The sequence below is a fragment of the Blastomyces gilchristii genome, assembly GCF_000003855.2.
Source record: "Blastomyces gilchristii SLH14081 genomic scaffold supercont1.6, whole genome shotgun sequence".
Taxonomy (NCBI): Eukaryota; Fungi; Ascomycota; class Eurotiomycetes; order Onygenales; family Ajellomycetaceae; genus Blastomyces; species Blastomyces gilchristii.
In genome coordinates this window covers 140,582-156,632 of record NW_003101677.1, presented here as the reverse complement: position 1 = coordinate 156,632, position 16,051 = coordinate 140,582, and the positions used below count along the sequence as shown (strand labels likewise).

Here is a 16,051-nt window from a genome sequence, read left to right as displayed (position 1 = left end):
AGTCTTATACTGTCTCAGTGAAACTTACTGTCTACTCTTATTACATTTTTCAAATAAGATCATGATTTTCACTTCTCAATTTAAATTATTTTTATTGCTTTAAATGACTTTAAATCTTATTTGAGTATTATCAAAAAGTGTTACTTTTTAAAAAATTAAAAATAGTCTAAAAAAAATCTTAAAATGTCTAAAAATAGTAACTTTATGCTAAGAATGAAACTAAATGAGATCAAATAGAATCACTTTCTCATTTTTTTCAAGTCATGATTTCATTTTAAAGATCTGATATATAGTCACTTTACATGTTTTTTTGATAGCCAGTCCCAGCGGGATTCACGCCAAGAAATGTATGAGACCAGATCAAATGAAATCAAATGTGAAATTCATGGTCTCAGCGGCCAGTCTAGTAACAATACATGAAGATGTAGTTAGTATATTATTACAGTTATTTATTGCTTACAAAGAGCTTTATAATCTCTTGAAGAATAATGTTATTATGTTGTAATCTAACTACGCGAGTTACACTAAATAGGTTGGGGTGGCACGTGACTAGGGTAGGTGTAGTAATCAGCTTCCTGGCGTTGGGTGTAAGCGGGCGTTGGGTGGTTGATTACGTTATGTGGAAAATGGTTGTTAAAGAGATTTGAGGGGTCGATATTGAAATAAAAGCGGCGTAGGTTTCGCGTCACGTGGCCAGGAATGGGCTTAAAACAGCGACGAAAATGGGATGCTCTGAGTCGCCGCACCCCCATCTTACAGACTATAGAGGTATTAAATAGTTCTGGAGATCATTCCATTGTTGGCGCCCGATTTCTGCATGTGTGTTTCGCATATTTATATAAGAAGCCTTCTCGATGTTTGGCATGTCCTGAGCCCGTCGATCACTCTGGGCCACTCATTCTGGGGCCAGGGAGGCCGCACTAAACACCTCCCTGCAGGCGAGGCCCATCCCATCGCACTAGTGCGGGTTGACGCGCAGGGCTTGACAAGTCATTTGTTTCCTATTGGACACAGCGAGACGCCCAGGCCCTATCTGATCCCCAACGTCCCAGTGGTGGCGGGAGGAGGTCGAAAAGGGGAACCTGGCTTGCTCCACAAGGATTCCAAGCAGGGTTCATGGAGCCCCTTGTCCCTGAGAAGAAATGTGTTTGCTTTCAGGAGCCTCTTGTGATCTCTATCGATTATTTGTTATTTATTTTGGGTTAATAGCGTTAAAGGTTTGGGCGGGCGGACGGCAATCCTGATCAAAATTGAGGCCAATCGTTGGTTGAAGATCACTGCCGACCTGCGTTGCGCTGTTTGAAATCAGGTGCCATGAGACAGACAGACGCAAGGCCAGAAATAACTGGGGCGGAGGGGGTCAGGACCGGGGCTAATGCCAGCAAGCGCCTGTAAGAAAAGCCATGAAGGAACGTGTGATTTGATTCCAGTGCTACTACTCCGTACTTGAGGGTGAAACACGGCCGGGAGTAGGCTTCAAAGACGCTGGCAGCCAATATCGCGCGGTGACTGCTGGTGTCTGCTACAAGGGAGAGTAACAAGAATAACAACAAATATCTGGCTGTGGTGATAGTCTTTGGTGCTGACCACTGTCACCAATGGGCGCTAATTCACTTATTCATATATAACAGTGGTTATCAACTTCCCATCAATAGATGTAAGTATATTATATATGCTGTATATATATGATGTTGTCACCATCATCACCTGACTTTCTCGACAGGTAGTCCAGAATCAATCCATCCATCATCCAGGCTCCTTTTACTTCTTATTTTGACAACAAACAACAAACTTTCCTTCGTTGTCTCAGAACTGCGGGCCATTGATGAATATCTAACTGCTTTGTTTCCCCCCGCCTCTGTCCCTCTCTCTGTCTGTGTCTCTCTGTGTCTCTCTGTGTGTCTCTCTCTGTGCCTCTCTCTGTCTCGCGCTCGCTCTCCTGCTTTCTTTCTCTCTCTTCCTAAACATATCTATCTCTATACCACTAGCCTCTCATTTCATTGTAGTTTTTATCTCACCAGCCCCTGCGCCCAGGGCCCCCTTTGGGCGTCTGAAACAACAAAGCCTTTGACACGCCAACAAATCGATCCTTGATCTCGTTTGACATAAACTAGACTCCGGACCGCCTCCGCGCATTGCCCATCCTTTTTTATCTTTTATTTACTACTCCTGCCTCCACAGGCCAGAAGTTGGAAGAGCGGCCTCCCCTCCGCCTTCTCTTATCCATCCTACAGCCGCAAATTGCACTTTCAAGATGAATGTAAACAAGAAAATCGGTCGCTTCAAGCAGTGGGCGGGGGAGCGCATGGGATCGGAAGCGAAAACTAAAGTCTCAGATGACTTCAAGGCGCTGGAGATGGAGATGAACTTGAGACATGAAGGTGAGATACGGAAGATAGGAGGACAATTTTCCATGCCAAGTCTAGCATTGTATTGTATATAGCTGACAATTATGGTTGTCCTTGTTTTGACAGGAATGGAGCGACTCCAGAAATCAATGACATCCTATGTGAAAGCGTTGTCCAAGCGCAATGAAGGAGATGATAAGGAGAAGACTCTACCAGTTGGATATTTGGGTACAACTATGGTGAACCATGGAGAAGACTTTGAAAGCACCTCAGAATTTGGACAGTGCCTTATCAGTTCGTGAAATGCCCCTCTTTCTGGTTGAAGTGAGGTTGCTGATTCCCTTGTTCTAGATTTTGGACGGACAAACGAACGTATCGCGAGGATCCAGGAGACTTACATCGCGAATGCGACTACCAGCTGGCTGGAGTCGCTCGACCGGTCACTTGTCCAGATGAAGGAATATCAGGTATGAAGATCATTTTACGAAAATGAATTTGCGGTGTACCGAGAAAAGAAGTTGTCTGACAAATATACTCCTTAGAATGCGAGAAAGAAGCTGGAGGCCCGCCGGATCGCATATGATGCTTCCCTTACCAAGATGCAAAAGGCGAAACGAGAGGACTTTAGGGTGGAAGAAGAGCTGCGGAGTCAAAAAGCAAAATATGAAGAGTCCACCGAAGACGTCTACAGGCGGATGGAAGATCTTAAAGAAGCTGAAGCTGATAGCATTGCTGATTTGGGAGCATTCTTGGACGCTGAACTCAACTATTACGATCAATGCCGAGAGGTTCTTCTGCAACTCAAGGATAACTGGCCAGCTGGGTAAGTTTTGTCTGAAATGTCAAATGATAGGAGTAAACAATTGCCCTTCTGTAACACAGCATCATCAAAGCTAACCTAATCGATACAGCCAAACACAATCGCAAGGCGGTTCATCCAGACGACCTGGACGAAATTGGTCAAATACAGCACATTCATACCACGATCGGTACGAAGCCGTGCAAGAAGAGCCTCCTACTCCAACTTCAGAGCATCGGCTAGCCATAAAATCCAACCGAGCCGTTTCCATGTATAAGAATGGATCTCCACCCAGGGCTTATTCCCCCGATTCGCCCTACCAGCACCGACCAAACATAGCCCGCACCTCAACATTCGAAGGGCCCTCCCAGCTGAGGCGCGATGAGTCGCCCGCCGTACCACACCGCATGAGTCGCATAGCAAGCGACAGTGCAGCCTTACGCAATAATAATAGTAGCGGTAGTAATCACCATGGCCAACTGCACCTCCGAACCGCAAACAGACCTTACGACCACTACCTGGAGTCCCCAGACGATGCATCCTACGGCAAAGGCGGCGGCGGCAGCAGTCCTGATCGGTACTTCACTGGAGGCCGTTCCGTATCGCCCGCGACGTCAAATGGCAGCGTCATATCCCGAGCTGCGAGTGTGACGGGCTTTCATCAAGCTGGGGGGAGTACGATTGGCAAAAAGGGCCCTCCCCCGCCTCCGCCGTCGCGGGCTAAGAAGCCACCTCCTCCTCCACCGCCGGCGGGAAAGAGACCCATTGGTGCTGCTGCTCATATGTGATTGAATATCTTTGTACTTTCAATACGCAAAACTTGGCAAAGAGATTCCCCTCCACCCCTCCACCCCTTTTCTTTTTTCGGTCCCATGTTACAGGCGCTGGATAAGGAATTATGTTGATGACGATCGAATGGCCTCCCGCCCCTTGGATTTCTTGAGCTGGTCTTATATTTTTGGGCAAAAGGGACCTTTTCTATAATTCTTTTGTTCTTCTAGCCGTCCAGGAGTTGCGTCTCTTTTCTTTCCCACTTCCCCTTTTTTTTCCTTTTCCTTGTATTTTTTTTTAACTCTCCAATTGTGTTTGTCTTCGGTGCTCCTAATAATGTCAGTGTATTAATTAACCACCCCGGGGGTACTTAACGGTACAAGTCTACCAAGAAATATTAAAAGATCCTCCCCAGATAATCTGTCTAGCACGGATAATATTCTTATATATGAGAGACTACTGCTCTTCCTTTCGCCCCTCCCCTCTTTCCCCCCCTATTTTTTCTCCTTGGACAACGATAGACGACGAGAATGGCAAAATTTTTGTTTGGAAATAAAGAAAGGGTGATTACAAAATATCCAAGCACCATTTTTATTTCATGTGCGAGAGATTCGGTTTCGGTTCTTTTTTTGGGGGCCGCTCCTACCCAGGGGCTTCAACCCCACAAACTCAACCGGCTGATGTACACACAACATTGATCCCTACCCAGGTCAGCACTCGCAACAGATCGTGCGCGATGGCCCGGGGGAGGAGATCGTGCAAATTTAGATTCTAAAGGCGACAACAAATATAGCCGTGTTCATCACGCTGATTGGCATTGTTTGTCTCTGAGGGTCTGAGGGAGGAACCACCCCCCCCCCCCCCCCCCTAAAACGGCACCCCTGGAGAGCATGACGGGGAAGATTCGCTAGAGATGAGATGGGTGACGGCTAAGTTGAGGTGGACTTGGTGTCTAGCCTCTATCTTTGGACAAGTAGAGCCTAGACCTTGTTATATTTTGTTTGTGTCGTACTGTACCAATGTGGGCAAAATCATGGGTCCGTCTGGAAAAGCGGGTCTTGTCGGTGCGAGTCGTTGTGGGTTGGATGATAACCGTGCCATGCTTACTCACTCTCTCTAGTGAGTGCACCACAGCATACAGAAAACCACACTGTATAGAAAATATTTTCAATATCTTCATTCTTCATCTTCAAATAATCATTATTAATTATAATCATGTCTAAATCTTCTAATTATACTGAGAAGCAGTTGCAAAGAGCTGTTAACACATATAAAAATAATTCAAAATTAAAAATCACATCTCTGTTATAAGAATTCAAAGTCTCATATACTATCTTATATGAGAGAATTAACAGGAAGAAATCAAGAATTATGAGAATTTCACTGAATTAAGCATTGAATGACAGTCAGAAAGAGATAATTAAGATATGAATTCATCAGTTAAATATTATTAATGAGACTGTCTGCTACAGATATAAGTAGTATTATAATAGATAATTTCTTGCTAATCTGAAGAGTGTCTGACTGCAAGCATTTAAATCTAGTACTATAAGAGCTGGCTTTACTGACTGCAGAATGTATTCAGTTAATCACAATATAATTCTTAATTAATTAAGATCTCTTATCATTGATAATGCCTCAGATCTCAACATATATAATGATAATAATAATATATACAATTACTTTACTTCATTATCTGCAGATTAACTATTAACTGTCTTCTCTTATAATTAATCTTCTCAGAGATGATTGCAAAACTATTAATACAGCAGTCAAGACCTTAAAAGATGTGAAGAATACTCTTATATCTAGTTTAATAAGATGATTGAACAAGATCTTCAAGAATAGCATGATTCAGATGAAATTAAATATACATTATAAAAATGAACTTACAGATTATTATTAAGTAAGTAGATATTAGATTATTAAATTCTTTCATAGATAAATATAAGTAGATGAAGTTCTTACTATTAAGAATGTTAATCACAAGATCATAATCTGTAGAGTAGATGCAATGAAAAAGATATTCAATAAAAATCTTCAGTTAATTGAAATTAAATCTATAAAATCTACAGTTATTTAATTATAATAAGATAATTCTATAGAATCTCAATCTACAGTGAATTCTACATCTTCTAATGAGTATATTGATAATCTTTATATTATAGATAGATATAATGATGATTATTAATTAATTTTTGAAGATCACTATATTGAAAATATTTTCTGTACAGTGTGATTTTCTGTACACTGTGGCACACTCACTAGAGAGAGTGAGTAAGCATGGCACGGTTAGTATGTAGGAGACAGTCTTGTTTTCCAATTGTGAAGAATGTATTAAAATGAGAAAAAAAAATAGAAAAAAAAAAAAAAAAAAAAAAAGAATAGAAGCAACGCTGCTGACTCAGCAGCGCCACCTGATGACTCAGCGCTCACGTGCCCCCGCCCGTCCTCAGCCTCTCGCTCTCCGTCTCCGTTTTTCTCAGTTCCTCCCAAGGACGAAACGACCTCCAAGCACCCGCGACGACTACCTCGCATCCCCATCCCCATCGCCATCGCCATCGCCATCCCGTCCAACGCGCCCACCACAACGCGCCTGTGCTTCTTCGCCCGCCCTTGCGATTCCCCTCTCCCCCAGAGAGCCCGTTGTCTGCCGCCTTCCAGCTCCCCTTGGCCGTTCTGGTCTATTTCTTTTTTTGTCGCCTTTTTTGCCTCTTGCCAGACAGCCAGCCCAGGCTCTCCTTCCATCCCCAACGCATCCAGATCCCATCTGCCAAGCATCAACAGGGCTCCCCCATTCGTCCCGCTCCGCTCCCTAGCCCCTGCTTCTTCCTCCACAGGGCTCGACGCCCGCTTTCTGTCTGTCGCTACAACTCCGCGACGCTCGGTTTCCCACTTTTCCAGCCCTTCTTTCCACGCCCGAGGCACTGTTAGGAGGAGACTGGGCCCTGTTCATGTCCTCCTCTCTATCCCCCCCCGAACACGATGACTTCAATTCAAGGTGTCCCCAATATGGCCACTGCTAATCTTAGCTTGCCGCCCAACTTAACACAGCAACATGTGCAAGAGGTGTATCAGGTTCGTTGTCGCTACCCTACTACTCTGCCGTCCATTTTGTTTGGGTTATTATTTATGTATACCTGTCGCGATAAAAGTTTTTATTATTTGCCATATACATACATATATATCTTATGCGCCTAAACTAATATATCTGTGAAGAAATTTCGTAAGATGCAAGAGCAAGGTGTGCGACCTGACGATCCAGAATATGTAAAAGCCCACGGACTCCTCTCTGCCGTCCAAAGACAGCAAGCCTTCCAAAAGCAACGCCAATTAGCGCAACAACAGCAGCAGCTTCAGAACCAACGGCTACAACTCGCGCAACAGCAACAGCAACAGCAACAACATCAACATCAACATCAACAGCAGCAACAGCAACAGCAACAACAACAGCAACAGCAACAACAACAGCAACAGTCGCAATCGCAGTCGCAGCAACCTAATGGCATTCCCAATGATAACTTGGCCAACGGTGTAGATGGTATGAATTTTAGTTGGCTCGTCGTATTTTTCACTCTCAAAAACGTGTGACTTTTTACTGACTATTCTGTTTTGCGTTTGATCAGGTCGAAATGGATCAGTGGCCCCGATGTCGAGTGGTGCCAGCCTGGATCCCACGGCTGCCGTTGCTGCTGGGCAACAGTCGAACTCAGTAGCTCAGCAACAAGGCAACACTGCGCCTTCGAAGCCTGCGTCTTCGACTGGAGGCACGTTCTCGCCAGAACAACTGACTACATTGAGAAATCAGATTCTTGCGTTTAAAATGCTTTCCAAGAACCTCGCCATACCACCACGCGTCCAACAGCAGCTTTTCGCGAAAAAAGTACATACGGTAACTACTGATGGCGTTGCGCTTCCAGATAACGTTGACAATGTCGCACAAGCCCGAGGAAGCCAGCCTGTTGAACCCAACGAAAATGCGAATAAATCGAAGACGATCTACGAGACGTTTGAGTCGCCATACAAGGCCCTTGCTGAAACGATCAACTACGCCGATCATTCTTTCCGGAGGAATAGACGTAGAATACCTAGCCTCATGCCAATTGGCATTGATATTGAGAAGCTTAGGGAGGACCAAGAAACGGCCCTCTACAATTTAATAACTCTCCGAAAAGCTGAACTAGGGAAACTACCCGCAAACTTAGGAGTCTGGAATACGGACGAGAGCGATACTCCAAATGGAGACGATTCTCTCAAGCTCAAGGCTTTAATCGAGTACAAAATGCTAAACTTATTACCGAAACAGAGACTTTTCCGCAAGCAGATCCAAACGGAGATGTTCCACTTCGACAACCTGGCCATGTCAGCAAATCGGGCTGGTCATCGTCGTATGAAAAAGCAGTCTCTTCGTGAGGCCAGAGTTACTGAGAAACTTGAGAAGCAACAACGAGATGCGCGCGAATTGAGAGAGAGGACGAAGCAATCCGAGCAACTTCAAGCTATCCTCAATCATGGCCGCGAGGTACAACTTGCAGCTGGCCAGCAACGCGCTCGTGTGCAAAAACTCGGACGTCTCATGCTGAAACACCACCAAGACATGGAGCGGGATGAACAGAAGCGTGTGGAGCGAACGGCCAAACAACGTCTGCAAGCGTTGAAAGCCAACGATGAAGAGACATATATGAAACTGCTTGGTCAAGCCAAAGATTCACGTATTTCTCACCTGCTTAAACAAACCGATGGCTTCCTCCGGCAACTGGCTGCTTCCGTCAAGGAACAACAGAAAAGCACCGCACAAAAATACGGTGAGGAAGATCGATTCGATGATGACGAGTCAGATATTGACGATGATGACGACGAAGAAGTGGAAGAGGGTGGACGGAAAGTTGATTATTATGCTGTTGCTCATCGTATCAAGGAAGAGGTCACAGAGCAACCCAATATCCTTGTGGGAGGTACTCTTAAAGAATACCAGATCAAAGGTCTTCAATGGATGATTTCGCTTTATAACAACAACCTCAATGGTATCTTGGCAGACGAGATGGGTCTCGGCAAGACCATCCAAACCATAAGTTTGATCACCTACCTGATTGAGAAGAAAAAGCAGAACGGTCCTTTTTTGGTTATTGTTCCACTCAGCACACTTACCAATTGGAATATTGAATTTGAGAAGTGGGCGCCATCTGTGAGTCGCATCGTATACAAGGGGCCTCCAACGACACGGAAGCAACAGCAGCAGGCGATCCGATGGGGTAATTTCCAGGTTCTCTTGACGACCTATGAGTATATCATCAAAGATAGACCTGTCCTAAGCAAGGTTAAGTGGGTCCACATGATTGTTGACGAAGGTCATCGCATGAAAAATGCCGGTTCGAAATTGAGCTGTACTTTGACACAATACTATACTACCCGCTATCGCCTAATTTTGACTGGTACCCCGTTGCAAAACAATCTTCCGGAACTTTGGAATCTTCTAAATTTCGTTCTCCCGAACATCTTCAAGTCCGTCAAGTCCTTCGATGAATGGTTCAATACCCCATTTGCCAATACCGGAGGACAAGACCGCATGGATCTGACTGAAGAGGAACAGTTGCTCGTCATCCGGCGACTGCACAAGGTTCTTCGACCGTTCCTCTTGAGACGTCTGAAGAAGGACGTGGAGAAAGACCTTCCGGAGAAAACGGAACGAGTGATCAAGTGCCGATTCTCCGCGTTACAGGCTAAACTGTATAAGCAGCTCGCTACGCATAACAAATTGGTCGTTAGTGATGGGAAAGGTGGCAAGACCGGTGTGCGTGGATTGAGTAACATGCTAATGCAGCTGCGAAAACTCTGTAACCACCCCTTCGTCTTCGAATCAGTCGAGGACGAGATGAACCCGGGAAGAGCCACAAATGACTTAATCTGGCGGACGGCTGGTAAATTCGAACTACTGGACAGGATCTTACCCAAATTCAAGGCGTCAGGACATCGCGTGTTGATGTTCTTCCAAATGACGCAAATTATGAATATTATGGAGGATTTCTTGCGACTTCGCGGCATGAAGTATCTCCGCCTTGACGGTTCAACCAAATCCGACGACCGATCAGATCTATTAAAGGAATTTAACGCCCCTGGTTCAGATTACTTCTGTTTCCTTCTTTCTACCCGTGCAGGTGGTCTTGGTTTAAATCTTCAAACTGCAGATACAGTTATTATCTACGACTCCGATTGGAATCCTCACCAGGATTTACAGGCGCAGGATCGAGCGCATCGTATCGGCCAGAAGAACGAGGTCCGAATTCTCCGACTAATCACGTCCAACTCCGTTGAAGAGAGAATTCTCGAAGCGGCCCAGTTCAAACTGGATATGGATGGGAAAGTTATCCAGGCAGGAAAATTCGACAACAAATCCACAAACGAGGAGCGTGATGCCCTTTTGCGTACTCTACTGGAGAGCGCCGAAACTGCTGACCAAATTGGCGATCAGGATGAGATGGACGATGACGACCTTAACGACATTATGGCCCGATCCGAGGACGAAATCCTCCTATTCCAGAAACTCGACCAGGAGCGCGCCAAAAACGACCTTTATGGCCCTGGGCGTAAATATCCCCGTCTGATGGTTGAGGAGGAACTTCCTGATATATATCTTGCAGAAGATAACCCTGTCCCCGAAGAGGTGGAAGAATATGCAGGGCGGGGCGCACGTGAACGGAAAGTTATGAAATATGATGATGGACTTACAGAGGAGCAATGGCTCATGGCCGTGGATGCGGATGATGATACCATTGAAGATGCAATTGCCAGAAACGAAGCCAAGATGGACCGAAGACGACAAAACAAAGAGAAACGGGCGAGGAAAGCCCAGGGCCTCGATTCATCCCCAGAACCATCGCGGGAGAACTCGGAAGCTCCCCAGCAGCCGAAGAAGCGCCGCAAGGGCCCCGTACCAAAACGAAAGGCGGAGGAAGCTATCGACGAGACCCCCGTCAAACGAAAGAAGGGTCGACTCAGCAAAGCCGCCATGGCTGCAGCAGACACCCTGGCTCCATCCGAGCGCGCCATCCTCCAGAAGATACTCAACAAAGTCTACCAGAGCCTCATGGAACTCGAACAAGAGCTCCCTGCCGATTCGTCAGATAGCGAAGATGGACCTGTGACGCGGTCCATTATCGACCCATTTATGAAACCACCGCCCAAGAGCCATTATCCCGATTACTACATGATCATCCAAACTCCTATTGCGATGGACATGATTCGGAAGAAGATTAACCGGGAGGAGTATCGGAGTGTGAAAGAATTTCGGGAAGATATTCGACTGCTGTGTTCTAATGCACGAACGTATAATGAAGATGGCAGCGTCCTTTTCCAAGATGCTAATGATATTGAGGTAAGTCTGTGCTTGCGATAACACCTCGGTAACGAGGAATGTTTTGTCCTTGTTTTATATACATATTTATTTACTATACATATATGGTTATTTAAACAGCTAGCTAACCTAACCCTCTCTTCTCATTTCAAAATAGGCCCTGTGCGTTTCCGAACTCAAGAAAGAAACCGAAGCTCATCCTGAATTTGCCGATTTTGAAGACTTGCCTTCATCCTCCGCTGCGGTATCTAGCGTCGGGACTCCGCTTGCGTCTGTTGTGTCAACATCAACACCCGGTGGACAGCAGCAGCAGCAACACCAGAAACTGAGACTGACATTCGGCGGCTCCAAAGATGGTAATAACAATAATAATAATAGTGGTGGTGGTGGTGGGCTGTTAACAAATGGGACGAATAGCGGGGTTGTAAGTGATAATGAATAAAGAAGGACAAGATAGGCACGGAAGAAGAATAGAAAAGAGGGGAAGAAAGAGATTTGTGTATGTCAGATGGGAAGGACGAGAGACAACAATGAAATGAAATGAAGTGCTGTTTTCCTACTCCTGGTGTTCTTCTTGTTTTATGGTCTTGTGTCTTCAATATTGGTTGGCTTTTTCCCTTTTTTCTCTCTTTTTCCCCCCCCTTCCTTTTCTCTGTATGTGTGTGAGAGGGTTGGTGTGTGTGCGTGCATGTGTCCTTTGTTTATTATGGTTCAAAAACTGGCGAGGAAAAATCGCGTGGCATATTCATCTTCTACTTTTTTTTTTTTTTCCTGTTTCATTTTTCAGTTCATTTTCATTTCTGTTCATTTCTATTTTTTCATTAGATCTCCAATATTCTTATCGTTAACTACCTATTTAGCTGCCTTGGCTTTTCTCTCACGCTTCTCATTTTTGTCTTCTTTTATATTCTTTGTCTTCTGTTTTTCTTATTTCGTGTCAGACTTCTTGCTTTCTCGCGCTCAGTAGACTAGGCATCTATATATATATGTATGTATATATATATATTTAGTTATAACTAGTTATGGTGGAAGGATTATAGGTCTGACAGTAACACCACTACAAAACCAGTACTCCATCGCTTAGTAACGTGAATAGAAAAATAGATAGAATATTGGGGAAGAGGGGGTGAGAGGGAAAAGATGTGACAGCAAAACCCACATTGATCAAAGAAAGACAATGCGGATCAACAGAGTAGATAGGGCTAAGAAGAATATTTGAGCCAAATTCTATGTAATATCCATCACTGCAACTCACTTCTTCTGTCAAGTTCCCTTGAAATAAAGATAAAATAGAATGAAATGTTCACAAGCATATCAGCTATGATTGATTCAGGCGCATCCTTTCCCTTTGCCAGCAGGCTTGAGCCCTGACTTACCCGCCCTTTTATCTAGTTCACCTCCAAATGGACGACTGACCTTAAGAGCTCGGCGTGAAGTCCCGGCCGGAGGGGGGTTCTTCAAGTTTCCCATTTTGCAACATCAAAGCCACAACAATCATCGCAAAGTCTCCCATGTGTTCTTGTCGGCTGACATCCCAAGGCCCAAATTCGTTCATTCTCATCAATGATTATTCATGGTTCGGCCTGTTGCTCTGATAGTCAACATAGTCGTGGTCATATTCTGATATGGTGATATGCATCTCATGGTGGCTTTGAGATATCATGATGCGCCTGAATCCGTATTCTCATCAGTATGTCTTGACAAGATATTGAGGAAAAGGTTTTGTAACTGATAATGGAGAGTGTCGGAGTTATCTGATTGAGTATATATCCTGGCTGCCATCTCTGTTGTTTCTTGGAATCTCACCGGAGTAAAGTCTGCTCGGACAGATAACTTGAGTTCCAGTATATAACGTTGGCTCTCAACTGGTCATCAACTGACCAGAGACAACCGTCCGTTCGTGTTTCAAAGAGTAGTGCCTTTTTCACAACAGAAACAGGCTTGGATGATTGTTCATCAATTTGAGTTGTCTGTACCTCCTTCTGAACCCTGAAGACTTTTCGACTAATGTTCCATTGGCAGTTGGTGATTTTACAGATGATTCCGAGAGAAGTGAACAAGTCAATAAGATGGGTGTTGACAATTTGCTCATTCTCAATATCAGGGTAGAGAATACTCCGATGTTCTCTTTTAGCATGAGAGAAAGGGGATAGCTGAAGTTCAGCAAATGTTTTACTGACTTGTTCAGGAGTTGAGAGCTCTTCTGTATACACTGGTTTAACCCTCCTATTGTGCGATTAGGACGAGGCACTTCATGCGGGGGAGCAGCTGGGCCCTGAACCAGCTGGTGGTAGTACCATACTATCGACAGAGATGCAAGACCCCTTGGCACTTGAGGGATAGGATAGAGTCCCGGGTACGCGGCCTTGAGATAAGTTTTCCATTCAAACACCTGTGATAAGCGCTAAAAAATTGACAAGAGCGATCCCCCAAGCAGCAGCAGGTTTAAATTCCTCGGCTTCCTTAGACTTCCAAAGGGCCCGGAGAGCAAGAAACTGTTTTCCTTCAATCTCTGAACCAGAATTGAGCTCCGTTGGTCGGAAATCGAAAATATTCCACTGAAGGACGTCTACTGAACTAGCAGCTGCGACCCATTCACTCGGGGTTTCTAGAATGTCTATAGTAGGAGTATCCATGGGTGGGAGGTTTCAGGTGGTCTACTTGGAGTGCCACTAAACCTCGTAAGAATAATTTTTGGGATTACCTAATGTTCAATGTTGTTTCATGAGGGAAGGGAACGGGAGATGATAAAATCAAAGGGCTTGAACCCCACAGCCCCCCCCACAGGGCATGCGCATCTCCCGCTGTAGAAGAGAGGGTAAATGGGGACATCCCGATCAAAAGAGTGGGATAGTGGAATGAGCAAAGGGAGGGTCACGTGAACTACCTTGCCCTACGGAGTACATCTAACTCCATTCTCCAGCGGAAAACAACAATCCAAGCACCAAAGGGGGTGGTTAACCTGCCACTCATCAGCAAAAAAATAATTCTTAAGAAGTTGCCAACTATATGGAATCACAGTACAAGCAAACCGAAATAGCTTCGCGAGGATGGAGGCCCATTATTACCAGGCTGGGCCATTCTGAAACACAACATTGATCATGTCTACTTGACAGATCAAGACCTTGACCTTCTCGGGACCAGGCTCTCCAAGCTTGACTTAGAAGATGACAATGGAGCATGCTTTTTCCAGCCGATATCTACGCACGAGCACCAGAAAATACCAAAACAATATCCGGATTTCAGATGCCGGTTTGACTACACCGATTCCCCATTTCATATTGGGATGCACTTGAAGTCTGTGGTTGAGGATTCTCACCTTTGTGGCAAGGAGATGTTGGTTTCTGAGTATAGCAAGTGGTGTAAAGTGAGATAGGTATTAATTAACTCCTTGTGATAAAAGATCTTTGTTTCTGTAACAAAGCTAACTAACTAATTGCTCCACTTACAATGGGCTACAGCCCGAATCAACGTATACTTGAAACTGCCCAGTACGAGTTTCAAAATCCCAGGTTCCACAGTCTTTATGAGTGGAGATTGCTACGATCGTTTGGTCTAAAGCCAGAAGTCCGGAAAAGATCGCGTAATTGTCCACATCAATTTGTGGTGACTTCCCACGGATTGCAGGCAACAAAAGACACTGAAGGCAAGCTCACATGCAGTGAAGCTCTCCCACTTGTCAATCTCATCCAGGCTCAGTTACTGCACACATCCTTGAGACATAATAATACGATTTTCCCAGTATGTTTTGGTATTCCTCTCTAACATCCATTAATCTGAGTATGACTTGATGTAAAATCTCATTTGAACACCATATAAGATGTCTCAAGCTTGCTGCACTAGTTCTGAGCTAATAATCGCAGGTTCTCATGGCGTCATTCATGGGTGCCAGATTACGCTTCATTGAAGCTTATTCTGATGGCAGTGAGCATCCGTACATCCGTATGGGCAGGTTGATTGATTACTTCAAGTTCAACCATGGACTTGATGCTTCGCTGGTTTTTGAACAGCTCTGTTGGAAAGACAATGGACTCTCCAAACATCAGCCATTGTCAACGCGAGGGGCTGTGCATACCTAGAGATGGTAATGCCAGGATCTGGAATGATTGGTGTGGCACTGGTGACTTCATTTGGTGGATAGAAATTGATTCTATCCAAATATCCTTTTTCCTTTTCTTTTCTAATTTTAATAATCTGTTCCCGGGGATGGAATTGCGTCTCTGTCATCCGTGAAAGGGAAGGCTGGGAAAGTATCAACCCCGGCTGCTCGAAGCAAGAGATATTATATCAAATTCTTTTTTAACAAGTTTATTGTATTTTGTTAGTCTGGAATGTCATTCACAGGTTAAAAGGGTGATGCTCCGGGTGAACAGCGGGACCGGTAGGCATTGTCTAAACCATTAGATTGATGGTTATTTAGCAATGGGGACTCAGCTATTTTCATACTAAACAAACCACCATCCAGTCCATTTGGGTGCTTACATAGAACCGAAGCCCAGAAAACCCAGCCAACTCATTATCAATACCACGCAAAACCTCAGACCGAAAGTAGTGTCATGCTTTTCATGTCAAGAGTGGTGGAGCATCCACTAGGTATAATCGATGATGATGAACGGTCACGGGAGGGTGTTAAATCAAAAAATAGAGCAGACGGGCCTCAGGATCGAGACAAGAAAGTTGGGTGTCTCCCCAGGCGGCTGATAGCTCTAGAGTGAGTATGTGTATAAGGGCTGACTGTCAGAGCTCTGGGACTTGGATCTAGTGATATCACTGATATGTAAC

At 44.8% G+C, this 16,051-nt stretch overlaps 4 protein-coding genes across 4 annotated transcripts; 3 read left to right on the top strand and 1 right to left on the bottom strand.

The window, feature by feature from the left end:
• Positions 1-2,254: 2,254 nt before the first annotated feature.
• BDBG_03643 (BAR domain-containing protein) lies at positions 2,255-3,935 on the top strand (the record flags this gene model as incomplete). The annotated part of the gene is made up of 5 exons (XM_002625538.2): positions 2,255-2,381; positions 2,475-2,642; positions 2,700-2,815; positions 2,891-3,171; positions 3,260-3,935. The coding sequence occupies 5 exons, from the start codon at positions 2,255-2,257 to the stop codon at positions 3,933-3,935; spliced, it is 1,368 nt and encodes a 455-aa protein (XP_002625584.1).
• Positions 3,936-6,265: 2,330 nt separating this feature from the next.
• On the top strand, positions 6,266-12,576 carry BDBG_03641 (RSC complex subunit). Its single transcript, XM_031721339.1, has 4 exons — positions 6,266-6,996; positions 7,138-7,459; positions 7,545-11,290; positions 11,427-12,576. Exons 1-4 carry the CDS (start codon positions 6,904-6,906, stop codon positions 11,709-11,711), a joined length of 4,446 nt encoding a protein of 1,481 aa, XP_031577860.1. The 5' UTR covers positions 6,266-6,903; the 3' UTR covers positions 11,712-12,576.
• Positions 12,577-12,916: 340 nt separating this feature from the next.
• Positions 12,917-13,905, bottom strand: BDBG_03640 (uncharacterized protein; the record flags this gene model as incomplete). Its single annotated transcript, XM_002625535.2, has 3 exons — positions 12,917-13,396; positions 13,450-13,661; positions 13,687-13,905. 3 exons carry the CDS (start codon positions 13,903-13,905, stop codon positions 13,072-13,074), a joined length of 756 nt encoding a protein of 251 aa, XP_002625581.1. The 3' UTR covers positions 12,917-13,071.
• Positions 13,786-15,348, top strand: BDBG_03639 (uncharacterized protein; the record flags this gene model as incomplete). Its single annotated transcript, XM_031721338.1, has 4 exons — positions 13,786-14,087; positions 14,386-14,617; positions 14,731-15,010; positions 15,133-15,348. Exons 1-4 carry the CDS (start codon positions 14,060-14,062, stop codon positions 15,346-15,348), a joined length of 756 nt encoding a protein of 251 aa, XP_031577859.1. The 5' UTR covers positions 13,786-14,059.
• Positions 15,349-16,051: the final 703 nt, after the last annotated feature.

Excerpts from the sequence above, each read along its gene's own strand:
- BDBG_03641 (XM_031721339.1), top strand. The coding sequence starts at position 6,904 with ATGACTTCAATTCAAGGTGTCCCCAATATGGCCACTGCTAATCTTAGC. Across the intron at positions 6,997-7,137 it reads ATGTGCAAGAGGTGTATCAG|AAATTTCGTAAGATGCAAGA; the intron begins GTTCGTTGTCGC and ends ATATCTGTGAAG. Across the intron at positions 7,460-7,544 it reads CTTGGCCAACGGTGTAGATG|GTCGAAATGGATCAGTGGCC; the intron begins GTATGAATTTTA and ends GCGTTTGATCAG.